Source organism: Nerophis lumbriciformis, linkage group LG39, assembly GCF_033978685.3.
Source record: "Nerophis lumbriciformis linkage group LG39, RoL_Nlum_v2.1, whole genome shotgun sequence".
In the NCBI taxonomy this organism is placed as follows: domain Eukaryota; kingdom Metazoa; phylum Chordata; class Actinopteri; order Syngnathiformes; family Syngnathidae; genus Nerophis; species Nerophis lumbriciformis.
Window position 1 is genome coordinate 16,129,153 of NC_084586.2, and position 17,018 is coordinate 16,146,170.

Below are 17,018 nucleotides of genomic sequence, written 5' to 3' on the forward strand. Positions count from 1 at the left end.
AGTTTGCATGTTGATATAGTATTAGCATAGTGGCATACTTACAAAACCCAAAACCAGTGAAGTTGGCACGTTTTGTAAATGGTATATAAAAACAGAATACAATTATTTACAAATCTTTTTCAACTTATATTCAATTGAATAGACTGCAAAAACAAAATATTTAATGTTTGGACTGAGAAATACTTTTTTTTTTTTAAATAATCATTAGCTGAGAATTTTCCGGGTGTTGTTGATAAATGGTTTTTGCATTGCGTGGTAGAGTTTTAACTTGCACTTACAGATGTAGCGACCGACTGTGGTTACTGACAGTGGCTTTCTGAAGTGTTGCTTGGCATCGTCTTGCTGAAATAAGCAGGGGCGTCCATGATAACGTTGCTTGGATGGCAACATATGTTGCTCCAAAACCTGTATGTACCTTTCAGCATTAATGGTGCCTTAACAGATGTGTAACAATTTTTTTTTTTTTTTTGCAAATAATCATTAGCTGAGAATTTTCCGGGTGTTGTTGATAAATGGCTTTCGCATTGCGTGGTAGAGTTTTAACTTGCACTTACAGATGTAGCGACCGACTGTGGTTACTGACAGTGGCTTTCTGAAGTGTTGCTTGGCATCGTCTTGCTGAAATAAGCAGGGGCGTCCATGATAACGTTGCTTGGATGGCAACATATGTTGCTCCAAAACCTGTATGTACCTTTCAGCATTAATGGTGCCTTAACAGATGTGTAACAATTTTTTTTTTTTTTTGCAAATAATCATTAGCTGAGAATTTTCTGGGTGTTGTTGATAAATGGCTTTCGCATTGCATTTTAGAGTTTTTACTTGCACTTACAGATGTTGCGACCAACTGTGGTTACTGACCGTGGCTTTCTGACGTGTTCCTGAGCCCATGTGGTGATATCCTTTACAGACCGATGGCGCTTTTTGATGCAGTACCGCCTGAGGGATGGAAGGTCAATGGCATTCAATGTCGGTTTTCATTGTCACATGTTGCAGTTAGCATTTTGGCATAGCTTACACGAGCAAGCTATTCTTTAAAAAAAAAAAATCTAATTTGGCGGGTATAGTATCGTATATTTTGGTGTTCCACTAATGCTAACTGTAGGTATGCTATTCTCAGCATGTTAGCATAGTACTGTTAGCATGCTAGCTTTTTTAAATTAATTTTTTTAGCTAATTTGTCAGTCCGTGGCCCTCAGTGGAGAAGGTTTGCATGCATAAATGTCCATCCATCCATCCATTTTCTACCGCTTGTCCCTTTTCGGGGTCATCACAACAATTTAGGGATGATTCCTTTGCGAAGAGGCATAACGGCGTTTGTCAACCGATCTTGCTCAAATTTGACACACCCGTGCTTATCAGTCCCCCGGAGGAGACTCCCGAAATTCAGCGCCTCTCCCGAAAACCTCCCGGGACAAATATTCTCCCGAAAATCTACCGATTTTCAGCCGGAGCTGGAGGCCACGCCCCCTCCAGCTCCATGAGGACCTGAGTGAGGACAGCCTTTTTTTCAGGACAACAGGGGTGACAAGAACTAAATCATCCAGACTAGAGACAATTTGTATCATTATGTTTATCTCACCTAAAAATAAATATATTTATTAATTAAAAAAAAAAAAAACTAAATACATTTTTACTATATTTTGCTAAAAACATCAAAATTAATTGTATTTTTAGCATTTTATTCATTACATTTTGAAACTCTCAGAAGCCAAGTTATGTTTTATTCCTTAATATTTATTTATGCAAGTTTGAAGTATCAATTATCTAAACACAGTTTTGTTTGCATATTTTCAGGATATATATATATATATATATATATATATATATATATATATATATATATATATATATATATCTCTATATATATATATATATATATATATATATATCTATATATATATATATCCTGAAAATATGCAAACAAAACTGTGTTTAGATAATTGATACTTCAAACTTGCATAAGTTTTCAGGATATATATATATATATATATATATCCTGAAAATATGTCATATTTTCAGGATATATATATATATATATATATATATATCATATTTTCAGGATATATACATATATATATATATATATATATATATATATATATATATATATATATATATATATATATATATATATATGTCATATTTTCAGGATATATATATATATATATATATCCTGAAAATATGACATATATATATATATATATATATATATATATATATATATATCCTGAAAATATGATATATATATATATATATATATATATATATATCATATTTTCAGGATATATATATATATATATATATATTTATATATATATATATATATATATATGTCATATTTTCAGGACATATATATATATATATATATATATATATATATATATATATATATATATATATATATATATATATATCCTGAAAATATGACATATATATATATACATATATAAATAAATAATGATAAATACATTTATTTATATATAAATTTATATATATATATTTATATATATATATATATATATATATATATATATATATAATGTATATATAAATTTATTTATATATATATATATATATATATATATATATATATATATATATATATATATATATATATATATATATATATATATATATATATATATATATATATATCCTGAAAATATGCAAACAAAACTGTGTTTAGATAATTGATACTTCAAACTTGCATAAATAAATATTAAGGAATATAACATAACTTGGCTTCTGAGAGCTTCAAAATGTAATGAATAAAATGCTAAAGTTGTTGATAAACAAGCAATTATTTTAATAATTAATTATGGTCATTTTAAATGAATTATCATGAAAATTTAAAATTAATTATTTCAAATATGTTTTTATTTTAATGTATAATTCTATGGCTGGATGTAATAAGAAGTCAGAAAAAATACAAATAAAAATACAATTAATTTTGATATATATATATATATATATATATATATATATATATATATATATATATATATATATATATATATATATGTATTAAATACTTGACTTGGTGAAATCTAGCTGTCAATATACTCCTCCCCTCTTAACCACGCCCCGCCCCACCCCCGACCACTCCCCCCACCCTCCACCCCCCCACCTCCCGAAATCGGAGGTCTCAAGGTTGGCAAGTATGGCGTACCGAAGTTTGTGGCGATCCGGCTATGCCCGGCAAAAATTTGTGTGAGAAATTTCAAGTCGTTTGGTGTGTTTGCACAGCAACGGTTTGCAGAGACGTCAGGTTTTGGCCTGTCTGGGACTCGGTGTAGACGTGTGACGATGGCGATGTGATTACAGCCATGACACTGGGGGATTAGAGTGGATTACACACACACACACACACACACACACACACACACACACACACACACACACACACACACACACACACACACACACACACACACACACACACACACACACACACACACACACACACACACACACACACACACACACACACACACACACATTCATGCCTACCTCTTTAGGACCAGCCTTTCTAGATATATATAGATTTGTATTTACAACATTAATAATATATACATGCTATGCAAATATAAAAAAGGTTGTTGTGAAAAATTAGTTAGAATTTCACAATAAAAAAGTTATAATTTCACAAGAAAAACTTTGAATTTTGGCAGTATTAAAAAAGTTTTTACTCGACGCAAGTCAAAGTTTTACAAGAAATATTTCACATTTGTGCAATGATATGATACAAGTTGGAAGTTTACTCAATAACAGTCGCAATTTTACAAGAAAAAGCTTAAAAATGTTGGCAATTTTATGAAAAGAGTCGTAATTTTACTCGACAAAAGTCACAATTTTGTAACAAAAATGTAACATTTTGGCAGTATTATAATAACATTCTGAATTTTACTTGGCAAAATTATGAGAAAAGCTACAATTTTACTCGAACAACAACAAAATTGGCAATATTGTGGTACAAGTCAGAATTGTATTTTTATTATTATTATTTTTTTTTACCATTTTGCATTAAAAAGTAGTAATTTTACATTAAAAAAGTAATTATTTTATGAGAAAATATTGTTATATTACAGAAACAGAAAGAATATGAGAAATTGTTCCTGATTTTATAAGAAAATAGTTGACACATTGAGAGAAAAAGACTGTTTTTACTATTTATTTTTATTGTTATGTATTTATTTTGTTTGTTTATAATTAGTTTTTAATCTTCCTTATTTACTTCAAGTTATTACAGTATGTCTTTATATACATATTTATTACTTATTTTTTAAATTCATTTTGGCCAAAGGGGGCTCATTTCATTTTCTTACACACACTTGTTATTATACATGTTGGCCGGAGGGGGACCACTTACATTTTTTTTTACACACACTTGTTATTTCATATGTTGACCAGAGGGGGAGCACCTAGATCTATTAGATGCAAGGGTTTTCCGTATTGGGACCATGATTTTGGTCCTACCTTGATGTCTCGAGAAGGACAGAAATACAAGAACACACACACACACACACACACACACACACACACACACACACACACACGCGCACACACACACACACACACACACATTCATGCCTACCTCTTTAGGACCTCCCTTTCTAGATATATATAGATTTCTATTTACAACATTAATAATATATACATGCTATGCAAATATAAAAAAGGTTGTTGTGAAAAATTAGTTGGAATTTCACAATAAAAAAGTTATAATTTCACAAGAAAAACTTTGAATTTTGGCAGTATTAAAAAAGTTGTCGTTTTTACTCGACGCAAGTCAAAGTTTTACAAGAAATATTTAACATTTGTGCAATGATATGATACAAGTTGGAAGTTTACTCAATAACAGTCGCAATTTTACAAGAAAAAGCTTAAAAATGTTGGCAATTTTATGAAAAGAGTCGTAATTTTACTCGACAAAAGTCACAATTTTGTAACAAAAATTTAACATTTTGGCAATTTTATAATAATAATCTGAATTTTACTTGGCAAAATTATGAGAAAAGCTACAATTTTACTCGAACAACAACAAAATTGGCAATATTGTGGTACAAGTCAGAATTGTATTTTTATTATTATTATTTTTTTTACCATTTTGCATTAAAAAGTAATAATTTTACATTAAAAAAGTAATTATTTTATGAGAAAATATTGTTATATTACAGAAACAGAAAGAATATGAGAAATTGTTCCTGATTTTATAAGAAAATAGTTGACACATTGAGAGAAAAAGACTGTTTTTACTATTTATTTTTATTGTTATGTATTTATTTTGTTTGTTTATAATTAGTTTTTAATCTTCCTTATTTACTTCAAGTTATTACAGTATGTCTTTATATACATATTTATTACTTTTTTTTTTTAATTCATTTTGGCCAAAGGGGGCTCATTTCATTTTCTTACACACACTTGTTATTATACATGTTGGCCGGAGGGGGACCACTTACATTTTTTTTTTTACACACACTTGTTATTTCATATGTTGACCAGAGGGGGAGCACCTAGATCTATTAGATGCAAGGGTTTTCCGTATTGGGACCAAGATTTTGGTCCTACCTTGATGTCTCGAGAAGGACAGAAATACAAGAACACACACACACACACACACACACACACACACACACACACACACACACACACACACACACACACACACACACACACACACACACACACACACACACACACACACACACACACATTCATGCCTACCTCTTTAGGACCTCCCTTTCTAGATATATATAGATTTGTATTTACAACATTAATAATATATACATGCTATGCAAATATAAAAAAAGGTTGTTGTGAAAAATTAGTTGGAATTTCACAATAAAAAAGTTATAATTTCACAAGAAAAACTTTGAATTTTGGCAGTATTAAAAAAGTTGTCGTTTTTACTCGACGCAAGTCAAAGTTTTACAAGAAATATTTAACATTTGTGCAATGATATGATACAAGTTGGAAGTTTACTCAATAACAGTCGCAATTTTACAAGAAAAAGCTTAAAAATGTTGGCAATTTTATGAAAAGAGTCGTAATTTTACTCGACAAAAGTCACAATTTTGTAACAAAAATGTAACATTTTGGCAGTATTATAATAACAATCTGAATTTTACTTGGCAAAATTATGAGAAAAGCTACAATTTTACTCGAACAACAACAAAATTGGCAATATTGTGCTACAAGTCAGAATTGTATTTTTATTATTATTTTTTTTTTTTACCATTTTGCATTAAAAAGTAATAATTTTACATTAAAAAAGTAATTATTTTATGAGAAAATATTGTTATATTACAGAAACAGAAAGAATATGAGAAATTGTTCCTGATTTTATAAGAAAATAGTTGACACATTGAGAGAAAAAGACTGTTTTTACTATTTATTTTTATTGTTATGTATTTATTTTGTTTGTTTATAATTAGTTTTTAATCTTCCTTATTTACTTCAAGTTATTACAGTATGTCTTTATATACATATTTATTACTTTTTTTTTTTAATTCATTTTGGCCAAAGGGGGCTCATTTCATTTTCTTACACACACTTGTTATTATACATGTTGGCCGGAGGGGGACCACTTACATTTTTTTTTTTTACACACACTTGTTATTTCATATGTTGACCAGCGGGGGAGCACCTAGATCTATTAGATGCAAGGGTTTTCCATATTGGGACCATGATTTTGGTCCTACCTTGATGTCTCGAGAAGGACAGAAATACAAGAACACACACACACACACACACACATACACACACACACACACACACACACACACACACACACACACACACACACAAAATAATGGACCACCTTCTCTCCCCGCAGGCAGTAGGGTGCCAACATGGCCACTCCCCGGGCGCACCCTCCGTGGCCCTTCCTGCTCCTCCTCGTCTTCCTGGGTCCCCTCCGCGCCCGGCCCCTCCTCCAGCACTCCTCCATCAACGTGGCGGTGGTGTTCAGCGGCTCCGGCTACCAGAGCGAGGTCCGAGGGCGGCTGAGCGGCGAGAACTTCGTGGACCTGCCGGTGGTGGTGAGCCCCGTGACGGTGCTGGTCAACGACACCAACCCCCGAGACCTGCTGACGCGCCTCTGCGACGCCATGGCCACGGAGAAGCTGCACGGCGTGGTGTTTGAGGACGACGTGGGGTCGGGCGGCGGCGCGCAGGTGGGACACGCTCGTCAGCTTAAAATGCTGTTATTGTCGCCCCTCTTTTTTTGCTGTTAATTGGTTCCAGTAGGGCTGGGCGATATGGCCTTTTATTAATATCTCCATATTTTAAGGCCATGAAGGACCTACAGCAAAACTGTTAGTCAAAGATCCTCTATATGACAGGATCTCTTTGCTGTTTTAAGAACCTACAGCAAAACTGTTAGTCAAAGATCCTCTATATGACAGGATCTCTTTGCTGTTTTTAAAGACCTACAGCAAAACTGTTAGTCAAAGATCCTCTATATGACAGTATCTCTTTGCTGTTTTAAGGACCTACAGCAAAACTGTTGGTCAAAGATCCTCTAAATGACAGGATATTTTTGTTGTTTTTAAAGGCCTATAGCAAAAATGTTAGTTAAAGATCCTCTATATCACGGGATCCCTTTGCTATTTTAAGGCCCTACAGCAAAAATGTTAGTGAAAGATCCTCTATATGACAGGATCCTTTTGCTGTTTTTAAAGACCTACAGCAACAATGTTAGTCAAAGATCCTCTATACGACAGGATCCATCTGCTGTTTTAAGGCCCTACAGCAAAAATGTTAGTCAAAGATCCTCTAAATGACAGGATCGTTTTGCTGTTTTTAAAGGCCTAGTCAAAGATCCTCTACATAACAGGATCCCTCTGCTGTTTTAAGGCCCTAAAGCAAAAATGTTTGTCAAAGATCCTCTATATGACAGGATCCTTTTGCTGTTTTTAAAAACCTACAGCAACAATGTTAGTCAAAGATCCTCTATATGAGAGGATCCATCTGATGTTTTAAGGCCCTACAGCAAAAATGTTAGTCAAAGATCCTCTAAATGACAGGATCGTTTTGCTGTTTTTAAAGGCCTAGTCAAAGATCCTCTACATAACAGGATCCCTCTGCTGTTTTAAGGCCCTAAAGCAAAAATGTTTGTCAAAGATCCTCTATATGACAGGATCCTTTTGCTGTTTTTAAAGACCTACAGCAACAATGTTAGTCAAAGATCCTCTATATGACAGGATCCATCTGCTGTTTTAAGGCCCTACAGCAAAAATGTTAGTCAAAGATCCTCTAAATGACAGGATCGTTTTGCTGTTTTTAAAGGCCTAGTCAAAGATCCTCTACATAACAGGATCCCTCTGCTGTTTTAAGGCCCTAAAGCAAAAATGTTTGTCAAAGATCCTCTATATGACAGGATCCTTTTGCTGTTTTTAAAGACCTACAGCAACAATGTTCGTCAAAGATCCTCTATATGACAGGATCTCTTTGCTGTTTTAAGGCCCTACAGCAAAACTGTTAGTCAAAGATCCTCTAAATGACAGGATATTGTTGTTGTTTTTAAAGGCCTATAGCAAAAATGTTAGTCAAAGATCCTCTATATCACAGGATCCCTCTACTATTTTAAGGCCCTACAGCAAAAATGTTAGTCAAAGATCCTCTATATGACAGGATCTCTTTGCTGTTTTAAGAACCTACAGCAAAACTGTTAGTCAAAGATCCTCTATATGACAGTATCTCTTTGCTGTTTTAAGGACCTACAGCAAAACTGTTAGTCAAAGATCCTCTAAATGACAGGATATTGTTGTTGTTTTTAAAGGCCTATAGCAAAAATGTTAGTTAAAGATCCTCTATATCACGGGATCCCTTTGCTATTTTAAGGCCCTACAGCAAAAATGTTAGTGAAAGATCCTCTATATGACAGGATCCTTTTGCTGTTTTTAAAGACCTACAGCAACAATGTTAGTCAAAGATCCTCTATATGACAGGATCTCTTTGCTGTTTTAAGAACCTACAGCAAAACTGTTAGTCAAAGATCCTCTATATGACAGGATCTCTTTGCTGTTTTAAGGACCTACAGCAAAACTGTTAGTCAAAGATCCTCTAAATGACAGGATATTGTTGTTGTTTTTAAAGGCCTATAGCAAAAATGTTAGTCAAAGATCCTCTATATCACAGGATCCCTCTACTATTTTAAGGCCCTACAGCAAAAATGTTAGTCAAAGATCCTCTATATGACAGGATCTCTTTGCTGTTTTAAGAACCTACAGCAAAACTGTTAGTCAAAGATCCTCTATATGACAGGATCTCTTTGCTGTTTTAAGAACCTACAGCAAAACTGTTAGTCAAAGATCCTCTATATGACAGGATCTCTTTGCTGTTTTTAAAGACCTACAGCAAAACTGTTAGTCAAAGATCCTCTATATGACAGGATATTTTTGTTGTTTTTAAAGGCCTATAGCAAAAATGTTAGTTAAAGATCCTCTATATCACGGGATCCCTTTGCTATTTTAAGGCCCTACAGCAAAAATGTTAGTGAAAGATCCTCTATATGACACATTCCTTTTGCTGTTTTTAAAGCCCTACAGAAACAATGTTAGTCAAAGATCCTCTATATGACAGGATCCATCTGCTGTTTTAAGGCCCTACAGCAAAAATGTTAGTCAAAGATCCTCTACATAACAGGATCCCTCTGTTGTTTTAAGGCCCTAAAGCAAAAATGTTTGTCAAAGATCCTCTATATGACAGGATCCTTTTGCTGTTTTTAAAGACCTACAGCAACAATGTTAGTCAAAGATCCTCTATATGACAGGATCCATCTGCTGTTTTAAGGCCCTACAGCAAAAATGTTAGTCAAAGATCCTCTAAATGACAGGATCGTTTTGCTGTTTTTAAAGGCCTAGTCAAAGATCCTCTACATAACAGGATCCCTCTGCTGTTTTAAGGCCCTAAAGCAAAAATGTTTGTCAAAGATCCTCTATATGACAGGATCCTTTTGCTGTTTTTAAAGACCTACAGCAACAATGTTAGTCAAAGATCCTCTATATGACAGGATCTCTTTGCTGTTTTAAGGACCTACAGCAAAACTGTTAGTCAAAGATCCTCTAAATGACAGGATATTGTTGTTGTTTTTAAAGGCCTATAGCAAAACTGTTAGTCAAAGATCCTCTAAATGACAGGATATTGTTGTTGTTTTTAAAGGCCTATAGCAAAAATGTTAGTCAAAGATCCTCTATATCACAGGATCCCTCTACTATTTTAAGGCCCTACAGCAAAAATGTTAGTCAAAGATCCTCTATATGACAGGATCCTTTTGCTGTTTTTAAAGACCTACAGCAACAATGTTAGTCAAAGATCCTCTATATGACAGGATCCATCTGCTGTTTTAAGGCCCTACAGCAAAAATGTTAGTCAAAGATCCTCTATATAACAGGATCCATCTGCTGTTTTAAGGCCCTACAGCAAAAATGTTAGTCAAAGATCCTCTAAATGACAGGATCGTTTTGCTGTTTTTAAAGGCCTAGTCAAAGATCCTCTACATAACAGGATCCCTCTGTTGTTTTAAGGCCCTAAAGCAAAAATGTTTGTCAAAGATCCTCTATATGACAGGATCCTTTTGCTGTTTTTAAAGACCTACAGCAACAATGTTAGTCAAAGATCCTCTATATGACAGGATCCATCTGCTGTTTTAAGGCCCTACAGCAAAAATGTTAGTCAAAGATCCTCTAAATGACAGGATTGTCTTGCTGTTTTTAAAGGCCTAGTCAAAGATCCTCTACATAACAGGATCCCTCTGCTGTTTTAAGGCCCTAAAGCAAAAATGTTTGTCAAAGATCCTCTATATGACAGGATCCTTTTGCTGTTTTTAAAGACCTACAGCAACAATGTTAGTCAAAGATCCTCTATATGACAGGATCTCTTTGCTGTTTTAAGGACCTACAGCAAAAATGTTAGTCAAAGATCCTCTAAATGACAGGATCGTTTTGCTGTTTTTAAAGGCCTAGTCAAAGATCCTCTACATAACAGGATCCCTCTGCTGTTTTAAGGCCCTAAAGCAAAAATGTTTGTCAAAGATCCTCTATATGACAGGATCCTTTTGCTGTTTTAAGGACCTACAGCAAAACTGTTAGTCAAAGATCCTCTAAATGACAGGATATTGTTGTTGTTTTTAAAGGCCTATAGCAAAAATGTTAGTCAAAGATCCTCTATATCACAGGATCCCTCTGCTGTTTTAAGGCCCTAAAGCAAAAATGTTTGTCAAAGATCCTCTATATGACAGGATCCTTTTGCTGTTTTTAAAGACCTACAGCAACAATGTTAGTCAAAGATCCTCTATATGACAGGATCTCTTTGCTGTTTTAAGGACCTACAGCAAAACTGTTAGTCAAAGATCCTCTAAATGACAGGATATTGTTGTTGTTTTTAAAGGCCTATAGCAAAAATGTTAGTCAAAGATCCTCTATATCACAGGATCCCTCTACTATTTTAAGGCCCTACAGCAAAAATGTTAGTCAAAGATCCTCTATATGACAGGATCCTTTTGCTGTTTTTAAAGACCTACAGCAACAATGTTAGTCAAAGATCCTCTATATGACAGGATCCTTTTGCTGTTTTTAAAGACCTACAGCAACAATGTTAGTCAAAGATCCTCTATATGACAGGATCCTTTTGCTGTTTTTAAGGCCATGTCACGATACACTGTGATAATAGTTTAAATAAAAAAACAAAACAAAACAAAAAACAATAAAAACAGTAATAATACCGGTAATAATAAAACAAATTAAAACAAATAGTTTGAAACACTACAATAGTTGTGTTAATGATTATTCGTCTTTTTTTTTTTTTTTTTACATTTTGATTTAAAAATAATGATTTAGAATCGGGATGAATAAGAATTGCGATTTGGATGTGAATATATTTTTTGTAATTATATTCTAGATATATATATTTTTTTATTATTAGAGCTTATTTATTTTTTTTATATCCAAATAAGTTCCACAAATTTAAATGTTGTACCTAAAAATGCAATGAAAACATACATTTTTATATATATGCTAGTATTTAACATAGCTAGCGATTAGCACACCGGTTTCCAGCTAGCGATTAGTTGCTAGCTAGCCATTAGCGGCGCCATGCTATGTTATTTGAGTATTCTGAATCTTTTCTCGATTGATTATATTCAAATATTTTCATTGCTAGAGTATAAACAATCTGTTTACCACTTTCTACATATGTTGTTTTTATTATTATTAGAGTTCTCTAGACAGGAAACACCTTTTATTAGAATCGGAATCAGATCGAATCCCAAAGATTCGATCTGATTCCGATTCATAGGGCGATGACTCCATACAGAACCGATTCTCTATTCATACCGATTCTCACAATGTATTATTTGGTATAATAATCTATAATGAAACATTTAAAAAACAGGTTACAGGTTTGAAAAGATCCTTCTGGTTGCATGGAGATGGGCTGAAAACTCATTTTTTAAATTTATTTTTATTTGAAAAATAAATTAATTAATAAAACATTTTTTTTTTTAATTTGTAAAAATTATGAATCGATAATTGAAGAAAAAAAAAGATTTAAACATGTTTTATTATTATTATTCTTTTATTTTTTTTACATTTTGATTTAAATATCCTTCTGGTTGCATAAAGATGGCCTAAAAACTCATTTTTAAAATTGATTTTTATTTTAAAAAAATGTAAATATAAAATAATATAAATTTTTTTTTAATTGATTCTTGAAAATTATGTATCGATAATTAGAAAAATAGAATAAAACTTGTTTTATAATTTTTATTATTATTAGTATTATTATTATTATTAGTATTATTATAATCATTTATCTATAATTTTTTTATTTAGATTTTAAAATAATGATTTAGAAATCGGGATCAATAAGAATTGCGATTCGGATGTGAATACATTTTTTGTAATTATATTCAAATATTTTCATAGCTAGAGTATTAAAAATCTTTATATATATATATATATATATATATATATATACATATATATATATATATATATATATATATATATATATATATATATATATATATATATATATATAAAAATATATATATATATATATATATATATATATATATATATATATATATATATATATATATATATATATATATATATGTTTTTTTTTAATTATTAGAGCTTATTTTTTTTTACATCCAAATAATTTCCACAAATTTAAATGTTGTCTAAATCAGGTGTAAAAAGATCCTTCTGGTTGCATGGAGATGGGCTAAAACTCATTTTTATTTTTATTTAAAAAATGTATTAATTAATTTAAAAAATTATAATAATTTAGAATTTTTGGAAACTATTAATCGATAATAAAAAAAAAAAAGACTAAAATATGTTTTATTATTATTTTTATTTTTTTACATTTTGATTTAAAAATAATGATTTAGATCGGGATGAATAAGAATTGCGATTCGGATGTGAATACATTTTTTGTGCACCCCTATTAATTATATTTGAATATTTTAAAATTTGTTTTTATTAAATATTTGTATTAATTAATTAAAAAAAATAAAATAAATTAGAGCTTTTTAAAATTATAAATCGATAATAAAAAAAAATATGTAAACATGTTTTATTATTATTATTCTTTTATTTTTTTTAAATTTTATTTAAAAATAATGATTTAGAAATCGAGATGAATAAGAATTGTGATTCGGATGTGAATACATTTTTTGTAATTATATTCAAATATTTTCATAGCTAGAGTATTAAAAATCTTTATATATATATATATATATATATATATATATATATATATATATATATATATATATATTATTATTACTATTAGAGCTGATTATTTTTTTTATATCCAAATAATTTGCACTAATTTAAATGTTGTCCCACTGTACTTAAAAATGCAATTAAAACACAAATTATTAATCATGTGTATAATCAATATGTTATTTGAATATTGCAGTATTGCACAATGGCAAGGTACCTTTAGGACTGGTTGAATTTAAAATAAAATAAAATACAGGATATAAAAGTCGGGGGTCCTCACTCCATCTCTCCATTACTTTGGGGGTCCTCGGCCTGGAAAACACGGAAGACCCCTGACCACTTTTGTTTATGTACTTTGTACTTGGTACTTTGTACTTTCCACTTTGTTTACGGACTCCTGTAGTCCGCCGTCAAGATTCATTGATTCTTCCAGGGGAAAGTTGCGCATGTTCTGAAAGAATGTTGCCTTGGGTCTTCAGGTGGCCGAGGTGGCGCAGATCCTGGACTTCCTGTCCACTCAGACCGCTCTGCCAATCGTGGGCATCAGCGGCGGCTCGGCGGTGGTCATTCCGTACAAGGTACCAGATCATTGACCCTTTTTTTCCCCCACTCTAACTGGACAGTGTAAATCGCAGCAACACGCTAACATGCTAACGTGCTAAAATGCTAACACGCCAACTTGCTCACATTGTGGGACCTTCTCATGAAAACAAAGAACAACACGGGACCTTTAAAGCGATTAAACTGGTCTCCTCGCATGTTAACGTGTTTGACGGCGAATCATCAGCAGCCTTTGACCTCATTCAGCGCCTCTAATCTGCGGGTGTTTGAAGCAGGAAGTGCTGGGGGGGGGGGCAACAACGATGAGAGGCGCCGCCGTCAATCATCTGCTGTTTTAAGGCCCTACAGCAAAAATTTTAGTCAAAGATTGTCTATATGAAAACTATCTATTTGCTGTTATTAAGGACCTAAAATAAGTGTTAGTCGAAGATCCTCTATTTGACAGGATCATTTTGCTGTTTAAAAGACCTCAAGCCACAATGTTAGTCAAAGATCCTCTATATAACAGGATCATTTTGCTGTTTTAAGGACATACAGCAAGAATGTTAGTCAAAGATCTTCTATAAGACAGGATATCTTTGCTGTTTTTAAAGACCTACAGCAAAAATGTTAGTCAAAGATCCTCTAAATGACAGGATCCCTCTGCTGTTTTAAGGCCCTACAGCAAAAATGTTAGTCGAAGATCCTCTATTTGACAGGACAATTTGGCTGTTTAAAGGACCTCAAGCCACAATGTTAGTCAAAGATCCTCTAAATGACAGGATCCCTCTGCTGTTTTAAGGCCCTACAGCAAAAATGTTAGTCAAAGATCCTCTATATGAAAACAATATATTTGCTGTTTTTAAGGACCTAAAATAAATGTTAGTCGAAGATCCTCTATTTGACAGGATAATTTTGCTGTCTAAAGGACCTCAAGCCACAATGTTAGTAAAAGATCCTCTAAAAGACAGGATTTGTTTGCTGTTTTTAAAGACCTACATAAAAAATGTTAGTCAAAGATCCTCTAAATGACAGGATCCCTCTGCTGTTTTAAGGCCCTACAGCAAAAGTTTTAGTCAAATATCCTCTATATGACAGGATCCTTTTGCTGTTTTTAAAGACATACAGTAACAATGTTAGTCAAAGATCCTCTATATGACAGGATCCTATTACTGTTTTTTAAAGACCTACAGCAACAATTTTAGTCAAAGATCCTTTATATAACAGGATCCTTTTTCTGTTTTTAAAGACATACAGCAACAATGTTAGTCAAAGATCTTCCAAATGACAGGATCATTTTGCCGTTTTAACGACCTACAGCAAAAATGTTAGTCAAAGATCCTCTATATGAAAACGATCTATTTGCTGTTTTTAAGGACCTAAAATAAATGTTAGTCGAAGATCCTCTTATTTGACAGGATAACTTTGCTGTGTAAAGGACCTCAAGCCACAATGTTAGTCAAAGATCCTCTATATAACAGGATCATTTTGCTGTTTTAAGGACCTACAGTAAAACTGTTAGTCAAAGATCCTCTATATGACAGGATCCTTTCGCTGTTTTTAAAGACATACAGTAACAATGTTAGTCAAAGATCCTCTATACGACAGGATCCTTTTGCTGTTTTTTAAAGACCTACAGCAAAAATGTTAGTCAAAGATCCTCTATATAATAGGATCATTTTGCTGTTTTAAGGACCTACAGCAAGAATGTTAGTCAAAGATCCTCTGTATGACAGGAGCTTTTTGCTGTTTTTAAAGACCTACAGCAAAAATGTTAGTCAAAGATCCTCTATATGACAGGATCCTTTTGCTGTTTTTAAAGACCTACAGCAAAAATGTTAGTCGAAGATCCTCTATATGAAAACGATCTATTTGCTGTTTTTAAGGAACTATAATTAATAATTTTGCTCTCTCAAGGACCTCAAGCCACAATGTTAGTCAAAGATCCCCTATATAACAGGATCATTTTGCTGTTTTAAGGACCTACAGTAAAAATGTTAGTCAAAGATCCTCTATATGACAGGATCCTTTCGCTGTTTTTAAAGACATACAGTAACAATGTTAGTCAAAGATCGTCTATATGACAGGATCCTTTTGCTGTTTTTTAAAGACCTACAGCAAAAATGTTAGTCAAAGATCCTCTAAATGACAGGATCCTTTTACTTTTTTTAAGGACCTACAGCAAAAATGTTAGTCAAAGATCCTCTATATGAAAACGATCTATTTGCTGTTTTTAAGGAACTAAAATAAATGTTTGTCGAAGATCCTCTATTTGACAGGATAATTTTGCTCTCTCAAGGACCTCAAGCCACAATGTTAGTCAAAGATCCCCTATATAACAGGATCATTTTGCTGTTTTAAGGACCTACAGCAAGAATGTTAGTCAAAGATCCTCTGTATGACAGGATCTTTTTGCTGTTTTTAAAGACCTACAGCAAAAATGTTAGTCAAAGATCCTCTATATGACAGGATCCTTTTGCTGTTTTTAAAGACCTACAGCAAAAATGTTAGTCGAAGATCCTCTATATGAAAACGATCTATTTGCTGTTTTTAAGGAACTAAAATAAATGTTAGTCGAAGATCCTCTATTTGACAGGATAATTTTGCTCTCTCAAGGACCTCAAGCCACAATGTTAGTCAAAGATCCTCTACATAACAGGATCATTTTGCTGTTTTAAGGACCTACAGTAAAAATGTTAGTCAAAGATCCTCTATATGACAGGATCCTTTCGCTGTTTTTAA

General features: G+C 32.4%; 1 protein-coding gene across 1 annotated transcript in view; it reads left to right on the forward strand.

Moving 5' to 3' along the window:
• The window catches only part of LOC133577669 (glutamate receptor ionotropic, NMDA 2C-like), a 193,280-nt gene that overhangs the window by 28,471 nt on the left and 147,791 nt on the right, over nt 1-17,018 (forward strand). Inside the window, exons 2-3 of the mRNA XM_061931646.1 lie at nt 6,836-7,175; nt 14,216-14,314. Of these exons, the coding sequence (XP_061787630.1) occupies nt 6,852-7,175; nt 14,216-14,314 (423 nt within the window). The 5' untranslated portion in view covers nt 6,836-6,851. The remainder of the gene's footprint in view (nt 1-6,835; nt 7,176-14,215; nt 14,315-17,018) is intronic.